At 37.5% G+C, this 20,605-nt stretch overlaps 1 protein-coding gene across 3 annotated transcripts; it reads left to right on the top strand.

Annotated features, from left to right (window-relative positions):
- The first annotated feature begins 516 nt into the window (after window positions 1-516).
- On the top strand, window positions 517-17,854 carry LOC149242967 (uncharacterized). Of its 3 annotated transcripts, XM_089374390.1 has the most exons (4): window positions 517-774; window positions 878-924; window positions 5,223-5,299; window positions 14,601-15,037. In XM_089374390.1, the coding sequence occupies exons 1-4, from the start codon at window positions 549-551 to the stop codon at window positions 14,767-14,769; spliced, it is 519 nt and encodes a 172-aa protein (XP_089230516.1). In that variant the 5' UTR covers window positions 517-548; the 3' UTR covers window positions 14,770-15,037. The 3 variants fall into 3 exon arrangements, 1 of the variants encoding a protein (XP_089230516.1); XR_016246677.1 differs by lacking the exon at window positions 14,601-15,037 and adding an exon at window positions 17,627-17,854 and having other exon boundaries at window positions 631-924; XR_016246678.1 differs by lacking the exon at window positions 14,601-15,037 and adding an exon at window positions 6,056-6,440 and having other exon boundaries at window positions 631-924.
- The last annotated feature ends 2,751 nt before the right edge of the window (window positions 17,855-20,605 follow it).

Below are 20,605 nucleotides of genomic sequence, written 5' to 3'. Positions count from 1 at the left end.
TGTACCACAAAATCTATAATTTATTGTATCATAAATTTTTTTGTTATATCAATATAATTAATTAAAAATAAAATTACATTTGTAAAATAAAAACACTAACTTAGCAAACCATATTTCACATGGAAATTGGATGAGACATTCACTTAAGAAGGCATTAATTCACCATTGTAATGTGAGAACGTCTAGCCCTCCTTTTCATTTCATTATTGTTAAAGGCATTATATCGCTTTAGCCTATACTTCAATATCACGCACTTTACAATTTATACTTCAATGCCACGCATTATACAATTTAATGTGATTTGTAATCCTCTCCCACTCGTTAGGCCGATAGGCCTTTCTTTGAAAGGGACCTTTCGTCGTCCTTTTCCTTCTGACGCTGACATCTGGCCAACGACTAGACGCTGACACCTGGCGAACTCCGTTTTCGTTTTTACTCCGTTTTCGTTTTTACTCCGTTTTCGTTTTTGTTCAGGAAATGAATACCTAACCTCCCTCGCGAACTCCGTCCTGCATATCGGCCTCTGCAAAGAAGGGGCGGAGGTATTCATGGTTGCCGCCGCCTCACTGACTGACCCTGGGCATAGGTGGACGATGCGCCCGCGCCTGCCGGAACAGAAAACACCCGGTTCAACGACAATCCATCCATTTTTTGCTCTTCATGTCTTCTCCACGCCCTCTGCAATAATGTCTTTCTGCTTTTCCACTCACTGCTGCACTATGTCTCCAGTTTTTGCTGTCTTATCTGCTTATCTGCGTTCTGGGCTTATTGCTGGTAACTTTCTGCACATTTTTCTCACTCTACATATTCGAAAACCCTTCTGCGTTTGTTTGGTTGATATTTTGTCCGCATCTTTGTGCTCGTCCTCGACCTGAAGCCTGCCACAGCAAATACGTCTCACTGCATCGATATCCGGTATCCAAGGTATGTATTAAAACTGATATTCTTCCCACCTTGCTTTCTGACTTGCACGACAATTGTTCAAGGATACACTTCGTCTTGCTTTTACTTCTTTTCCAGGTTGGAATTCTAAGTGTCTCTGATTCTCACTGTCTAATGGATTTTTTTCCCGGTTTTAGATAGCTGGGATTGTTTAGGAAATAGGGAATTCCTCCCACTATATAATGTTTTAATTATTGGCTGTGGGAGCTGTGCATAACTGTTATGGGTTTTTTTGGAGTTTCAAGGCCCTCAACCTACTTTATTGTATGAACATGTATATTTGCCTCTCTCAAGTTCGAGCCTCTCAGCCCTGGTTTGAGTTTATAGCGTCATAATTTATGTTTGGACTTTGTTTTGATTGTTCGATTAGAGTCCAGTTCCTTGACTATATGAAATACTAGGATTAGTTATATGAGAGTGTTGTGCTATTGGATTGGTGGTTGTTGTGCTATTGGATTGGTGGATTGGTGTTGATGTCTGAGGCATTCTTATCAGTATGCATTCTACAAAATTTTGCCTGCTTACCGATCTTTCATTGTTCATCTTGTTAAATAAAGGTCTGACATTGGATGCCACCTGTTTGGCCGGAAGACCATAGAGTATTTTTCAAGCAGATTCTGCTTTCTACAGTTTCTGTCCTATTTTTTTAGAGCAGATAACATTTAAAGTTAGTAAAATATAAGCTCGGTTTTTGAAATCTAGGGATATTGCTGTTTAATTGTCTTCTATATTAAGGGATTTGAATAACTTTTGTAGTCCAGTGCCCAATTTCTGTAACGTCAGAGGGAAAATTGTGTCAGGTCTTAGCATATCTTGCATGTGATGTCATTGGTAGTTATTAGCACTTCTGCAGCTATATGCCGGAATTCACACAAATAGATTCAGTTCTGATAATCTGACTACAGAGCACTCTTGTCGGAAGATTCAATGCATTGTATGAGTGGTACTGTGCTAGCTAGCATATTGAGTTACATTCTGGAAATCATTGTGGCTTTGTTTGTTTCCCAGCCTCACAAATGAGAGTGGTGTTAGATTGAAATATTCCGGAAGGCTAGGACATCAAGTCTTGTAAACTGCATGAACAATCTGTAGGGTTCCGATACTTCTAAATAATTTATGCTGTTTGATTAACCGTATTTGCCTCATAACATGATTGTCTTAGTGGAGCTTGCCAAATGAATGAGTGTTGTGGGCAAGTATTACACCTACAGATTGTTCACGAATAAAATATGTAACTTTCTCAGTTTTCATGTCCCAGGAAATTGTTTGAGAAGTCAGAGAGAGTACACTTAGATTTAGCTTGAATTTTAGGCTGTAGGTAGTTGGTCTCCATGCCTGAAACTATTATGCTTACATAACCTTAGGCAGTGGATAATTGATCTGTATGCTTGAAATTAGTAAGCTCATCAATTTAGATTTTTCCTATTTGGTTTTATGTCAATATGCCGTTTATAGTACACATTCCTTGTCTAAGGCATGCTTTGCTTCTTTTATGCATCAATGTGAAAATGAAAGTCATGGATTTAGAAATCGTTACTTACAAAATTTATGCACATCTTGGGGAATTATACTCTCGGTGGCACTGTTCCTGACATGTGCAATGCTGGCACTCACATCCCTTTTTGGGCACCACTTATCTGTCTAAAGGAATGATCCATACCCTATTGCACTATTGCTTTACATGCAGCATTAGCATCCATACCCTAAATTGGGCACCATCTAGCTGTCCAAAGGAATGAGCCACACCCATGTTTTTAGGATTCTTCATAGTGTTCCTTATCAGATGGTTATGACTTTTGCACTAAATATATACTGTTTTTTTTTTAAATCTTTTGGAGATTAAATAAATCATTTCTTTAGGCCCCTCTTATTTTAGGCCAGTAATTTCATGCTTCAAGAGTTGCAAACTTTATTAAACTAGAAAATTAGTAACAGAGGTCTCAGGTGAAAGAGGTAGTACAAAGAAACTAATGAAATTGATATTTCAGTTTCACAGACCTTCTCCACTAAATAGACGTAGAATTCGTTTATACAAACATTAGAGCCCAGTTCCTTGACTATATGAAATACTAGGCATGAAGTGAAACATGGCCTTGGTGGAGGACTTATTTTCCAGTTGATGACTGTCGTCAAACTGGGTTGTGCAAGATTATAAATAAGACACTATATCATGTCCATTCTGACAGGCATATCAAAACATTCTTTTACCCTTCTGATTACAGCAAAGAACCTTTAGATGTGATTCTTCAAATGTTTTGGATCAAATCATGTTGCTAGAACACACTCATTGAGTTCTCTATTGTTTCTGATTTCTGCCAGAGCTTTACTGGCATATCTGACTGAAAAGTTTGAACTTTATGAAATGAGTAGTGAGTTTTATTCTGAAATGAACTATATTGTGTATTTGTTGAGTACTTGTTTTGAAGGATAAACCTGTAAAACGAGTGCTTATCTGAAAAATAGAACAGAAGATTTTGACTGCATTTGTGACATATTTGCTGGAGTTCTTTAGTGTTGTCTCATTATAATTCTTCTACCTAGAGTCGTTTATAACTTTGAAGCATTGATCATTGATGAAGCCTTAGACCTTTTGTTGCAGATTTTTTATGCTCGATATGTTGAAGAGCTTAAAATCTTTAGCCGTAGATGACTGTTATCATTATAATCTCAAGCCAAACAATTGAAACTGAGAGTTAAGCTCCACAGGCTGTTAAACCAGCAGCTGTACAGTCAGACAAATCACCAAAATCCTTCTCTGTATGGCCTGCAGCACATATGTGCTGTATGGACCTGTATGGCTGCTTTAAGGCTTGATAATATGATATATGGTTCTGCTGTATGGCCTTCTCACTGACTTCTGGTTCCTCTCCTGCTCGCTAGATCTGTTCCACTGTAAGTTACCTCTTCTATCTTGTTTTATTTATGATTTACTAAAAAACCCCTAAACTGCCAAAACCCTGATCTCATCCTGAGATGTATGACCCAGTTTAAATCTAACTCATTAATGTATTAATTACACTTCATTAGACTCCTTAGGCTATGTCAACTGTAAAACATAATATATTTCACTTTTTTTTAGTGAATTATAAAATAGAATTATTTACCCATTTTCTAAGTGGTCACTTTCGGCATGTCTCAAACCACTCACTGCACATTCACACTGAAATCTGTGCAATAAGTTCCTGTCTGAGCATGCTTCTCAACAAATCATATATGACATATTCACTTGATTGTTTTTCTTGTTTCTTCGACCGCATTTCCCCTACAAGGCATTGGATCTGATTGAACCAGTTTTATGTTGAAAGTTTATCCTAATCAATTGATAATATGCCATCTTTAGGGCATGAAATATTGTTGTTCTGTGTATACCTTGGAGATCTGAACCGAACAGCAAGGAGATTCCAGGTGCGAGGCACTTTTTCCTGATTATCTGAAGTTCAGCCTCCATAATTTTGGCGAATCTCCTCTTTGATGACAAATATCAACACGCAAGAGAGAGGAAGTGTGATTACAAGACAATGCACTCTGTTTAAGCCTTTCATTTGACCCTGTTGAAAGCAAGATCCTCAAGGGCAGTTTTCAGTGATAACATCTCCCGGTGGTACCCTAATAAATGCAGTTGCCAATTGTTCCCAAACTTGAATGAACATAAGATATGCCCTCTACATATATTTATTTTATGCTCAATTTCTTTGTTTCTGGGTAAACACAACCTTTTACATGTTGATTTACTGCGCTGCTACACAGGAGCTGTGGAAGTGTAAAAATTAAATAATACTTAAATATATGTCTAAATATTTTTTTGATTTATTTGTATGTTCTAAGAGCTTCATCGATAAGATATATTAAGAAGATTGTGATTGGGTCCATTTTTATGGAATTTGTAATAGAAGTTAACATAAATGAAGTTGATTTTATATTACTTGATTTATAAATGCTTAATTGAACAGTTATGGTAAGTTTATATTACTTGATTCATAAGTGTTTATTTTTTCCCCAAAACTTTTGTTTTATTTCAAAAAAATTCAAACCTTCATTTACGGTGACATGTTTATGTTTTATGACTCCTAACTTTCAGAGCGCTGTAAATCAGGATGTTCCGTTGTAGACTAAAACCAAAAAATGTTTATACATCTGTCTCATCTATTAGAAGTTTCAACCTTTATCTACCAAGAGATGTACATTGACATGTTGGTTTGCAGAAGGGCCATGGCCTTCTTCTCAGAATTCTGTTATTCGAGTGTTTTCTTAGTGTTCTCTTCTGTGTTTTTCACTGGCAGGGACAGAGCTGTTCCCAGGTTCAGAAATTGTTCGCCCAGGTTCTCAGTTTCTCAGAATTCTTCTGTTTACCTTGCAGGTGAGTGCTCTCGAGCGCAAATGCCGTGCCTGTGTTTCTTTCTATTCTTCCTGTCCATGGTTTTTGGACCAATTTGGTGATTACATAAGGTTTATTGTCTCGGATGCTTCTTTACCTATTCTCAAATAAACCCAGAATAAACTATATAATGTATTGATTTAATCTGATTCCTCAAAGCATCAGATGGAAAGTTCTTTTATTTTTGCAATTTGGTTATTTCTATTTTTCTCTCAACCTATGCTGTTGCTTTCATGGTTCTATTCCGAAACATTACGTAGACTTTAAAAAGGACTGTTTAATCAATAAGTGTGAATATGTTAACTGGAAAAATTATGCGGTCGTTAAAACTGTAATTCGTGGGGTGGATAAAGTGTTAAAATCTGTCAAATTCACCTAAGAGTTACCTGTGAGTGTCGGATGCTTTAATTACCATTTATATACGCCACTACTTTCACTGTGATTACGAACCCTGCCCCTACGGTTCACTTCGCACATAGAAGGTCGGACCTTCACTTCTCCCATGGTCCTTAAACTGCACATGGGCTTATCATGTGGATAACTCGCAAAGGCATCATCTGAAAATTGATTCGGGTGCTTTTTTTTATTACCTTCTTTGTTTCGCTTTCATCTGAAATCCATGTGGGCGTTCGAGAATAAGCTTCTAATTGCTTTGAAATTAATCTGGGAATTTGGGTATGGGCAGCCTTGAAATCTAGTGTTTAAGAAAACAACACTCACAGGCCTTTTGATATCTAGGTGATCGAGATTGTCACAGAGATTTTCACCACTTGTTGGGATTGGAATTGTAGTCCCACTAGAACATATGATGATGTCAAGGGAAGAGAACAAGGATGTACAGGCCCCGGACTCGTCTGCCATTGAAGCTCCATGCCCTCTTGCAGAACCAGGAGATGGTGGTGGTGATAATAATAACGATGGAGCTGTGGTTGTTTCTGCTTCTCAAGAAGAAGCCAAAATGATCAATAGTAACATCAACAAGGATGGGTGGGAAGCAGCTCGTGCATGGTTGATGACATTGCCCAGGCGGAGGAATGTCATGCACAATGAGATCGAAGATTGGCTTCATAACAACAAGCACAATCTCTCTAGAGAAATCATCACAATGCCGCGTCAACAGCTTTACCGATACGTCAACCAACACAAGCTCATTCGCAGAGCTGACCAGCCACAGTTGCCCCAACAACAGGTACTCACTTTTATCTTTTTTGTTTTTTTGATAAGTATGCTTTTTCTTAAGTCACTAGGAGATATGAACCCCACTTCATAATACAGGACAATACCCACTTTAACAAGAAGAGTGATTTGAACTTTGTACCTTTACCGACTGATCATGCAGTAATACCTTTAATCTCAATCTAATTCTGAATTTTCATTTATATGGGTGTAGTACAGTTCTGAATTTCCATTTATTTGGGTGCGGTGTAATTCTGAATTTTCATTTACTTGGCTTTCACAGGATAGATTTATGCCTTTTCTTTTCCAAAATTTCCAAATAATATCTCTGGTGAAACCCAAAAGATATTTCCCCACATCTGTGGAAGGCATCTCGTGTGCCAAATACAGAGGGGTTTGAGCTAGCTGAATTACCAGCAACTTTGGCCGCAACTGGTTGAGCTAAATGGTAGATTATGTTTTTATCAACAACCGTTTTATTATTTTTTCAAGTCTTTGTGTGGTCATGGAGGTCCTCTTTTTGGTCTTGTGCAACTTAAATCTATTTCAATTTCCAGGTTTCTATATTGGCAAGTTCCTACAGTTTTTTTAAATCTGATTTATTAATTTTTTTTTGGTCTTGTGCAACTTAAATCTATTTCAATTTCCAGGTTTCTATATTGGCAAGTTTTTGCAGTTTTTTTAAATCTGATTTATAAAAAAAAAAATTGGCAATTTTGAAATTGTGTTCTCATAATTGAGTGATTTAGTCAGATGGGTTAATTTGAGTGGTTGAGTGCTTTAAGCTTCTTAGATTAGATTCCGCATTCATGTCATATCTTCTTCGACTATAATTTTGTATTGTGGTAAAATTGATGAATTGCAGGTACTCCTATCACAGGAAAAAGAAACCTCTTGTTCTATTATGGAGACAACCTTGACACCGAATGCCATTTCTCTATTATTGAATGGTTGCATCGAGATTCAACCACTACTTCAGATAATCGATGTAGGTTCCGTTACCTCATTGAAAACAACATCCTCGCACTTCCACATTACTCTATCTGATGGAGCACATCAACATAAGACTTTGCTACCATCCGCATATGGCCCACAAGTTGTCTCTGGAGACATCCAAATTGGATCAATAATTCTGCTCAAAAAAGCAGCTTGCACGGTGCTCCAAAACTCCTCGTAAGACCCACCATTTGAAACCACCCTCTTTTACTTTACCCGCCTAGCCGTTTTTTGCAACAAAAAAAGGAAAATGCAATCTTTATTAATTCATTTCTTACTTGTTTACATAAGGTCCATCCGAATCGTCGAGCTTGAAGTTGTGAAGCGCTCAACAGTGTTGATGAAGGACACATCAACGCTGCAACATGCACAGGCGGGTTCAGCCCAATCTAGCTCTTCGTCAGCTGAAGATCCCTTGCCCTCTTTAGTTACTCCACCACCTACGGCAACAACTACAACAATTCCATTCACAGCACTCAACCCTTATCGAAAGTATTGGTCTATCCAAGGCAGAGCATCTGCAAAGACGTCATTGAAGGCATACAACAATGTGCGAGGCTCAGGAAAAGTTTTTGGATTTGACCTTATCAACCGTGATAAGGAAGACATCCACCTTTCTGCATTTGCTGAACTGGCCGAATCTCTTTACAATCTAATTTAGGTTGGGCAATTATACATTGTATCAAATGGCACAGTGAGAGAAGCAAATCCAAACTACAACCACCTCAAGAACAAATGGGAGATTTACTTATCTGCTACTTCCATTATCAATCCATGTCCTACAGATGATCCAACGTTTCCCTACCAAAGCTTTCACTTCAAGAATATTGCTGAAGTAAGAAATGCAACTCCAAATACAAATGTAGATGTCATTGGTGTTGTTACTTCCACATCACCTGCATCAACAATTCGACGAAAAGATGGAAGTGAGACATTAAGGAGAACAATCATACTAAAGGACATGTCCAGTTTTAGCATTGATGTAACATTATGGGGAGACCACTGTGACTATATCGGACAACATCTTTCTGATTTCTACTCTTTTGACAACCCACCAATTCTTGCAATCAAAGGAGGGCGCGTGTCTGAATTTAATGGCACCACAATAGGGACAATACCAACAAGCACTCTCACATTAAATCCACAGGTTCCAGAAACTCAACAACTACATGCATGGTTCCGTGAAACCGGCTATAGCTCTTCTTCTCCATCTTTGAGTAGAAACTATGGTGTTTCTTCGAAACGTGCCCTGCCATGAAAGACGCTTCATGAAATTGCTTGGATGCAGTCCTCTGATAAAGCGGTCTGGGTTTCAGTTCGAGCAACAATTACTGCTCTTCATATGGATGACTTCTACTTTCTAGCATGTCCACTAGATTTCAATGGCAAACAATGCATGAAGAAGGTTGTGGAGCATTCCAACAATCTTTGGCATTGTACAAAATGTAACGGTGACTTCCCAGAATGCGACTACCGTTACAAACTCAAAATTGAACTACATGACCACACCGGGAATCTACAGAACGTCACAGTTTTCAATGATGCAGGGAACGAGCTCATGGGCATCACGGCTAAAGACTTGTTCCTACTTTCTATCGAACCAACTGATCTACAAGAAATTTGTGGCCGCATTTCAGGGCACCGCTTCCAGCTAACACTTTCCATTAAAACAGATTACTTCAACGGTGTTCAACGCTTGCAACCAATACTGGTCAATTCAGAGGAAATTCAATATGCCTCTGCATGCAAGGAAGCGCTCACTGACATTCAAGCACTGTCCGCTTCAAAACGACCTATTGTTCGCCGCCTGTGAACTTTTTCTTAGGGCTTCATCTACCATGCCTGTCTGTACATATAGAACCATTTCCACACAACTAATTGTCTCATCTTTGTAAATTACACACCCATGTTATTATGATGAAACCTATAGTTTTCATTGCAAATACTCTCTTCCAGTCATTCCAACATATGTATGTTTGCCATTTACTTTTTACGTAATATAAATATCAACATTTGTACAAAGTCACTATGTGTCTCGTTCGTTCTCTACATGCTACACACTGATCCCTTGCTTGCTAAGCTATTCATTTTATCGCTCAAACATGTGAAACAAAAGTTTTTTTAAGTAAAGGGAACAAAATATTTTGATTCTTGTTTCTCTCCTCTCAATGATAGATACTTAAATAACATATGATTTCATAGCATTCCTAATTGCATGTTTTCCCTTCTACCTACTCTACCTATCTTCACCGATGTCGAACTAAGAAACATTTAAAACTATGTTCAAAATATAATGTTCCAAATTCACAATGGATGTGCACCCAATAAAATGAGATACCAAACATGCACTACTTGTTTACGAAAACTAACAACTATTACTTGTACTTGTTTAGATATGCCACCAAACAATCAACTTGCGGACAAAAACAAGCGGCGGCGTATTCTATATGCACAACAAAAGGATCGAATAAATGCACGACGTCGACTACTTTATGAACAGCACAAAAACCCTACTACTTCCTCTACATCCCTTCCCACCTCAACTGCTCTCCCACCTATACAAACCAACCCAGCACACATTCATCATATCGATTATAACCCTCCCCTTAACGAAGAGCATCGTCGCTTTCGAGAAAGGATTGATGGACTTTCTACCTTGCATGTTTGCACAACATGCAAGGAAGCATACCCAGGAATGAAAACAAAGCTCTTCCACAATAGACTCTCTTGTTTTCGCTGTGCATCATCTAAATCTACCAATCGTTTTTCTGAACTGAACAACATGGACCCTGGAGAACAACCCTATGTCCTTCACCAATTAACGCAAGTTGAAGAAATGCTCATTGCACGTGTCAACCCCATTCTACAAGTCACTCATTCCCGTGGTGGTCAATATAAATATAGTGGCCATACAATTAGCTTCCCTCAAGATATTACCAGTATTGCCAAATACTTACCCCGGATGCTCTCTGACTTAGACATCCTCATTGTGAAAAGGCAAAATCCATCTGAAAAGGCTTACGAATTCTACGTTTGCAAATCACGTGTCCTTGCAGCCCTTGAATACAAAATAAAATATGACCCTTACTACCATGATGTTCAATTGAATTCATCTACAATTTCTACACTTCCAGATCTCCCTACAGACATTTCTTCTCTTCTCCACAGTGTAACCACCTCCTCTTTTGAACCCCATCAAACCACTACTGATTCCACTTATAATCCTGATGATGTCATGCTACCTCCATTAGAAATCCAACCCTCTTCTTTCGTTCCAGTCCTCCCAAATTCATGTACCGAGCGTGACCACATTTCTAACTATTTGCACTCGACCCATTCAAATTCAACAAGCTCTATCGATTGGCCTCCAATATCTCCAACCGCTATAAATGAATACAACACCATCGGCCTCCTTGCCATGGCATTCCCCACACTCTTCCCTACAGGCATTGCAATGATCATGCAACCAAGACTTACAAAAGTTGAAATGCATGAATATGCTTTGCACTTGCTTCACTACCATGATAACCGCTTTGGCCAACACCCAAGATTCTGCTACTATCTTTATAACATTCTAATGCGCCACCGTAGCCAAGCAACAGCCAGTGTCTTCGTGAAGAAGTACATTGAGAACAACTTGCCAACAACGGTATCAGAACTACGCCAGTGTCTTCATGAGTCTCCGGATTCAAGATTGCCAGAGCAAATAATGAGGTTTGGGTCAGCTCTACGAGGAACACGGTCTTTCTGGAACAAACGCCGCACTGAGCTGACTGACATGATCACACAAATAGGAAGCCCAACATTCTTCTTCACTCTCAGTTCAGCTGATACTAAATGGCATGACTTGCACGCGATCATGCCCACAAGTGTTCATTCCACTCCAGTCAACCCCTTCCAATGGAAAATCCAAAACATAATTAAAAACCCACATCTAACAGCCCAATATATGCATTGCAGATTTACAATTTTCCTTGAAGAAATCCTTCAAAAAGGCCTCCATGCAACCGACTACTGGTGCAGGTATTATTTAATATCCATATCCCTCTACGTTAATTTTATACGTTGCATATACATGTATTAACTGAATGTACCCTCCATGTTATATTCAGATACGAATGGCAACATAGAGGATCCGCACACATTCATGGCTTCCTTTGGCTACAAAATGCACCAGACATGGACACACTTGATTGGGACAATGCATTGGAAGTTGCTAATGCACAGAAATATTTCGACCACTACGTAACTGCTTGGAATCCACGTCCGGCAGAACACCGAACTATTCCGCTTCACCAGTCAACAATTCATAACCCGTGTTTCCTTGACACAGCAGCAATATTCGCATCCAATCAATTTGAAGACTACACAGAGCTTGTCAACTGCGTCCAACGCCATACAAAGTGTCATGAATCTTCCTGTCTTCGTAAGAAAGACAATGTGCTTAGCTGTCGATATGGAGTACCGTGGGAATTGAAGTCCACTTCTTCACTTTTCATTGATGATAAGGGTCATAAAACCTACGTCCCTGCTCGCAATGATGAGAGATTGAATATTCACAACGCCGATCTACTCTCTATTTGGAGAGCAAATGTTGATTGCCAACCAGTCCTTTCTCGCCATGCTGTATTGAAATATATTTCAAAATATGCAACAAAAGCAGAGACACGATCTGAGAGCTACCGTCAAATGCTATCGCGACTATCACAAAGTGCCCTTCCAGAAGCACCTACTAGTGGTGTCATCCGGAAACTCCTTACAGAAACCATTGCAGATAGAGACATTGGTGCACAGGAAATATGCCATATGTTACAAAAGCTACCTCTCTCTCTTTCCAGCCGTACATTCCGTTCTTTGAATGTCAACAGGACTGTTTTCAAACGTGTTTCGCAAGATACCGAAAATCCTGGTTCGACACCAAACTTTATCGTTGCGTATATGAACAGGCCTGCCTCACTAGAAGCACTGCCCCTCCTTGAAGTTGCTTGCTCGTGGTCATATTCTTCCCAACGGAGAAGCAACCACTGGAAACACCTATTTCCCCCAATGATTGTACATGTCTTGCCCCATTACAATGTCATTCCTTCATCTACTAATCCTTCTTATGCCACCTTCTGTTGGAGTGAATTACTCTTGTATTTCCCCTTCCGAACACTCCCTCATGATATCGGTTCAACTGATGCAGAAATTATTGCACATTGGGAACAAAAAAAGAGTGCATATACACCATGGCATGTCCATCGTGAACCTGAAAACCCACAAAGCCCACCTACTGAAGATCAACCTACCCCACACACCCCCCCTGATTCCATTCAGATGGATGAATGACAAATCCTCTCTCAACTACACCCAGGTTACAATATTGCAATTGATGACCTCGACATGATTGGCTACCGCGACTTCGATGTCAACCACAATTGGTCACAAAATACTGTCCCTCCCCCATTGCAAGAAACCGCCATCAATTTCATTGAATTCAACCGCTCACCCATTCAAAACCAGCATCAATCATTTTCCAACCTTCTCCATGAGCATACATTATCCCCTACCCAAAGCATAGCTTTCACCGCTGTTTTTTCACACTTCAAAGCCCCTTCGCCAAAATCCCCACTGAAGATCATCGTACAAGGAACAGCTGGCACAGGAAAATCCCATTTGATTAAATGCCTTCACCAAGCATTTGTGGAAAACTCGCCAGCCAACAAAAACCCTTTATTGTTACTTGCACCAACCGGCGTTGCAGCTTTCAACATAAATGCCCTCACAATTCATGCTGCCCTTCATATCCCTATCCAGACAATGCATCCTCTCGAAGGCCAGCCGCTCCTACACCTGCAAGAGCAGCTCCGTCATGTAGAATACATCCTCATTGACGAAATGAGCTTCATTGGTCCAAAAATGCTTTCTCGCATTGACGATCGTCTAAGAGAGGCATTCCCTCTTCATCGGAATACACCATTTGGTAATCGCTCAATTATCCTTGTCGGAGATTTAGGCCAACTCCCACCTGTAAAAGACATTCCTTTATATGCTGGGACATCGCGTGGCACTGCACTTTGGCACAGCTTCGACATATTCATAACACTTTCAACCGTTTTCCGTCAACAAGGAGCTAGCTTGTCCCAGGTTGCTTTTCGGCAAATACTTGCAAATCTTAGGAATGGAATATCTACACTTGAAGATTGGCAACATCTAATGTCAAGAACAAGTTCCTCTCTTACACCAGAGGAGAAATGCACATTCAGCGAGTCCATGCACCTATTCGCAACAAACAACGCAGTTGTCTTGCATAATAAGAAAAAGCTCAAACAATTGAACATCCCAGTAGCACTTTGCTCTGCGGAACAACAAACATAGAAAAATCCTACTACAACAGAAGATGAGCACCTGCCTGCCAAGGTGCTCTTATGCAATGAACAAAAAGTTATGCTCACCAGCAACTTATGGGTACATGCAGGCCTTGTCAATGGCACGCTTGGGAAGGTCGTCTCAATATTTTATTCAACTGACTCAAAGCCCCCAGCATTACCATCCTTTGTGGTTGTTGACTTTCAACAATACAGAGGAACATCGTGGGACATTTCACACCCAACATATGTACCCATTCCTCCCATCACAAGGGGTGCACGCCGTCAGATACCACTTCAAATGGCATGGGCTTTAACAATACACAAGTCACAAGGAATGACATTAGACAAAGCAACAGTGGACATCGGGACCAGAGAACGCCAAGGGCTAACATTCACTGCAATTTCAAGAGTGCGGTCACTATCGGACATACACATCAATCCAGCATTCCCATTCTCCCGCATTGCACACATGCACAAGAATCCATATCTTAAGCGTAGACAGCAAGAGGAATCATTCCTTGCATCAAAATCTATGCAGGATAATACACTTTAGCCAATCATACAGCCTGCCTTCCAGATTTACCCACATGGTAAACACCAGTCACTACATACAAAAGTTTCACATAGATTCCTTGCTATCACATTTAATTTCATATGATTTTATATTCATTTGGAATCGTTTAATTTATTTCGCATTTTCAAACAAAATCGTCAAACATATTCATTGCCATTTACAGTGTTCCCTTTTCTGATGCCAACAGGTATGAATACATGCTATTTACGACAATTGTACGAGTGTTGCGAAGAAATCCAGCAACAAGAGCTTACATTACAGGATATGCAGACAAGGATCCTGCCACAACCATCAATGCCACTATACCGTTTGCGCCCAGCAATTACGCTGTTAAAGAATATAAGGAAACTACTTAAGATTACAATTCACATCCATGAAAGGGATGCACACAGGCAGATGCGACATCAACTGCAGGAACAGCTCGCACAACATGCCAGCACAATAAACACTAACTGGTGTTGCCGATGCCATGGCCCATCATGCATATATGATTAGCGTCTCATTCTCAATGACATCTCTACATAATGCTGTTATTGTACATATGCTTACAAGCCAACAAAACTTTCATTGTATATATCTTCACTTATATATGGCATGTTTAGTTATATCTTAATAGAACTCTTCTCTGTTGTATGAACAAAGAGTATTCAAGTACGTGGTCCACTGCGCTTTGTTTTGGGTTTTATGATTCAAACAACAACTTTTTGTATAAAGAAACATGTTCTGACTTTAGATAGGTCGCTTCGGTTTTATGATTCAACCAACAACTTTTTGTATAAAGAAACACGTTTCTGACTTTAGAAAGGTCGCTGTTTACATCAACCTATTAGGGAAATTTTCATTTAGCGCTGAATCTCTCAGTATCTGGATTTCAGCAGTACCTTTCTTAATTGTTAAATTTCCCAGTATCGAATACATATATGCATTTTGGTATTTTATGGCTAAACACTTGGTTTGAAACAGTCCACTCAATGAATCCTTTTAATTCCTGTTACAGGGTCCTTTTTTAATAGTTTTGCGGAATGAAATGTAATAGTAAACAAATTCATTGATAACAGTGAGAGTATTGGTTAGTCTTGAAATCGACACTTGCTTTTCTGTAAAGTTAACATGGATCACAGTAAAAGGATGTGCTGAAAAGAGTGTACTGGACACCATAGCTTGTTTAACAATTCATTGAGATATTGTTCTGCTGATGCACTGAAAAAAGTGCTGACATAATTAAACTTTAGTAAATAAACTAGCATAGATACATCAGCCTTAGTTCTTGTAAGTGTGTAAGAGTTGAAAAAATGTGGAGGTTTATGTCCTGAGATTTAATCCTTTGTGATGCTTAGTAGATCGGGGTTTCTGTTGCCTGAGACTCTTAATACTGCCCACGTACCAGTACCAGAAACTTGTGGAACTTTTGAAGCTTCTTGGAAATGTCCAAGTTTCCATGAGGGGCGTGGGACTTATAGGAAGCCTGAAAGACTTTAATCTAAGAAAAATGAGGAAAATTCAACCTTTAATTCATTTCTAAGCCTACCTACAAATTAGCTTATCATTCTCACTTGCTTGCAAGATAATGTGTTTTACACACAAACACATGCATGCCCCACACACCCATTTTGAGGGGGTTGTGTTTCCAGCCTTTCTCGTGTCTGAAACCAGCACATGTTTCATGCAACTTAGGTCTGGGGTTATGATGGATATTTCCTAGCTGCATTAACATCTTAACTAAGAATGACAAAATATAATGCATATGGATATTTCCTAGCTGTCATTAACATGTCAACCAAGAATGACAAAATATAATGCTTTTTAAAAGCACGCTGAATATATGCTTTGAAAGTCAGTATGTAGTGCTCATTGCAGGTTAGTCAGTAAATAAACTGACTTCTCCAACTCCTGTTAACTTATTGCATCATGTACATATGATGGTGGCCATATTCAAGAGCCTCAAGCTTATGTTATGGATATGGATCCACCAAATTCTTGAAAAACTGGGATCCAGAAATGGCAATTACAAAAAATTATAAGAATATTTTTATAATAAACAAAAAATAGGACTATTGCGAATAACCATAACCAAAAAAAGAGTTCTCAAGCATATTACAATTAGCCATCCATGTTCTATAACTGATAATTTGATAAGTTATAACCATCATTGATTATTGATAGTTTTGAAGACAATTTTAGCATGAGCATGTGGCAGGTCATAACAGTGTTTTTTGTGAGCCACATTCACATGTTGATATATCATCGGTGAATAAAGTATTTTTCTTTATAATGAACTATTTCTTTTATTCTGGGCTCTTCAAGGTTTGTTCAGTTGACATTCTTTATTGTAGATTACAGCTGCACTAACTCATGTGTTGTACACCTTTCTTTCACCTAAAAAGTGAGTGGATCACCAAGGTTGCATCATCCAAACGAATGCAGTATGATCAAGCCCCTACTTCAATTAGTGTTCTCAGGAGTGGTTTATTTATGTGCGTACTCAGTACTTATATTTATTATTTTTTTTTCCTACTTTTAATGTAGCTAAGTGAAATATGAAAATACAAGTGCAAGGGATGTCTTGGGTTAATGCGTGTTTTTAATACAAATCATACTGTAAATTGCTTATACCGATGGCTGAACAGATTTTAATTGAAAAGTGAGCAGCAGATTAAGTGCACATAAGGTCTATCTTACTCTGATACTGCACACAATTTTCCGCAGTTTATCAATTATCCTAATCTATAACATTTAGCAATTTGGTTCAAGATCAGATAGTTTTGCTGCGTCCACAAACTCTTTAACAAGATAATGTAATGGAACAGGATGATCTCATTATCATGCTAGAAAATTCTGCTTGAATATTCATAAATATATTTGGCTCCTCTGCAGTTTTGGTACATCTTTGATATTGCATTTTAAATTATTCATTTGTCCTGTAACATCTTTTTCCACATATGAAAACAGAGTAACATCATTTAACCAGAGCTACTATCTGTAAGAGATAGGGTGACCATCATTAAAATAGCGTCGTTGATACACTTTTTTTCACATCATTTAAAGTAGAGCTAATATTTGTAACAAATAGTAGGAGAGCAGAGTTACACTATGAGCATTTAAGCATTTATCGCCCTTCATTCACGTTTTTTCTTCACATTATGAAAGCTGAGTAACATGATTAAACCAGAGTTACTATTGGTATGGTCTCTTTAACATGATAAGGTTTTCCAGCTTATGTTTGCAGAAGTTAAAATGATGACACAAAGATTTTCAAAGTTGTTGCTGGGTGAAGACATGTCAGGTGGTGGTAAAGGAGTATGTACAGCCCTAGCAATATCTAATGCTTTTACACACCTCTCAGGTATAACATTTTTAATTCTGTTCTGGAATCACACAGGATTTTATGCAAGTCTTAAGCAAAATTTTTTACTTAATCTTAAGACATAAATTTTCACTTAATTTCAAGATACTAACTCCTAACATGCGGATCCCTTGTGGCAGCTACTGTTTTTGGAACCTCTGGTGTAGGACAAGAAATCAATGTGGCGAAGAGATGGAGTGGCTATTATCCGTTAGTGATTACATTGTTGAACTCATCCCAGCTTTCAAGAACTTTCCAGATGGTAGTAGCTTACAGGTAGGAGCTTCATAACTCTACTATTTAAATATTTTTTACTTGCACATAAATGGTGTCATGGTATTCAAACTTCAAAATTTAACCTAGGCAATTCTCTACAGAGAATGCACTTGTTTCTTACGAACAAGTAGAAATTGTTTTTGTTCTTGTTTCAGGTTATGGTAAGCAATTCTCTACAGATAATGTACTCGTTTCTTACGAACAAGTAGATATTGGTCTTGTTTCACGGTTAGTAAAGGGTTATTGCTGCATTTCTTTTCCTTTAAAGGTGGTTGTGTCCCTTAAGTCACTATACAAGGACAGTCTGATGCCCACATGTAGTTAATACAGAATGTATTTTGAAAACTACGATTTAGCTTTGTAGTGCTTGAATCATCATTTCATGTTGGTTTTCATCTTTTGTTTCTCTTCTGTGGGAAATTTTGTACAGGAGTCTCAAATTTTGTACTCAGAATTATCACAAGAAAGCCCCTGCTGGGTTTGTAAGGAAAGAGAGCTTCAACACCAGTTCTGTCTCCAACCGCCAAGATGATCAGTACACTACTAACATGTTTAGTGAAGAATTTCTGCTATTCTCTTGTAATCTATTGGCTCCCAAAGCTCCTCATAGATGAGAATATTTGCAGGATGTTCATATTGTTGTAAGTTTGTAGTAGTTGTGGAATGCCTGACTCTTGTGCTGCTTCTCATCTTCAACAAAAAGAGTTTCTGTGGTGAATAAGCAGAATCCATGTCCTGCCTTGTGAAGCAGCTCTCCACTGTGATAGCTTTTTTTGTAATTCACTCTACAAGATTAGGGGATCCACTCTACAGAGTCCATGTCATACCTTCTGAATCAGCTCTCCACTTATGTTAATTTTCTCTATAATGACCCTAATAAATCCTATATAATGAGATTTCGTTTTTTAATATGATGGGATTTCACTCTACAAGATTCGTTTCAGTTTTACATGTATTGTGGTATATCAAATTTCTCAGCTTTACTTGTAATAGCATGGGATTTCATTCTATAATATCATGGAATTTCCCCCTGCAATATTTGCTACTAAATTTTACAATTCCAAATTAATAAACCTATCCTGTCACTTAATAAGGGCAAACTAATAAGGCCTTACACAACTGTTCATTTGCACTATGATAAAAAAATTGTACTTTGTGAACATGTCAGACACAATACTCTGTGCATAACATTGGAAATATCAGGTACTGCTCTGTAGATGGGACAAAGCGACTGGTGTAACGAGTCACCCACCCGTTAAGCGTTAATTTAGCATACAATATTGATGGGTGCATGAGACCCTTTATAAGTAATATAGCCGTTTGTGAAACGGTCCAATAACTCACTAATTTTCTGCATTTGACTTTTACCAATAATTGGGAGGGTGCTAAAGCGTATGGACTATATTAATATTTGAAGTAGTGTTTGATATTTTGTTGGTAAAAGTCATTAAAATGTTAATTTTATTATAATTAGTTTAGATTTATTCTATATTAATATTTGAAGCAGTGTCTGAGATTTTATTGGTAAAAATGATTAAAATGTTAAGTTTATTATAATTACGTTAAATTTATTTTAATTTGAGATTTATTAATTTTAATTTGAGATTAATTTTAAATTTAACGTGACATTAATTTTAATTTGAGATTTATTAATTGTTGGGAGGGATCAAATTTCAGCTTAATTTTTCTTTTGAGTGTAAAATTTGAAGAAAAATTTGTATATAGAGATCTGATCCTTTTCAGTGTTTGAGAGATCCAGAATTATTAAATTCATTTTAAATTAAATATATTAATTTATATTTATCATAAATTTATTAATTTGTAATTATAAAAGTAATAAGTATTTATATGTTAAATATTGTTATAATTTTATTTAATTAATAAAAACTATAATTTTTTAAATATTATAATAAATAAATAAATTTTCATAAAACTTTAACCTATAAAACTTAAAAAGTAAAACTCTTTCAAAATTTGTTGTCATTCTAATTGTTTTCACATTTTATTAATATATGAGAGAAAACATTTAGTCGTCTACTTGGAATATTCTTATCAAATTTACGTCGTGAAAGAATGTTTGTTTGTTATAAACTTAACTTAGATCCACTAATATTTGCTATAGAGAAATTCAACAACTCTAATTTAATAATCCTATCAGCCTCTCTTTGTACCTTTTGGGACAATTGCTAGTTTATAACGTTACCTCTCGTGGTGGTTAACAATATGCTAGAGTGTCGTATCAATGTTGCCAATGTGGCATACTTTAATAGCGTAATTTAGTTAGTGGATGTTCGTGTTTTTGTTCAAAGTTGAATATAAATAAATTTATATAGATTTTCAAATTGTGGAAATTTTGATGTAATTTAAATAAAAAAATTAAGATATTAAATTTGTTTATATTTTTTAAATAATAAAAAATTACAATAATTAATTTATTAAAATATATTTATTACAAATTTACTGCCTAAAGATTTAGGAAGGTCAATGTAATAGATTGTGATCAACGTGATAGGTTATTATCAATGTGGAATATCTTTTTAAGGGAATTTTTTTCTTTAAATTATTATACACTA

Source organism: Pinus tabuliformis, chromosome 8 (genome assembly GCF_031772625.1).
Source record: "Pinus tabuliformis cultivar Carrire ecotype Pingquan chromosome 8, CPIR1, whole genome shotgun sequence".
Lineage (NCBI taxonomy): Eukaryota > Viridiplantae > Streptophyta > Pinopsida > Pinales > Pinaceae > Pinus > Pinus tabuliformis.
This window is presented reverse-complemented; position numbering and strand designations above follow the sequence as displayed.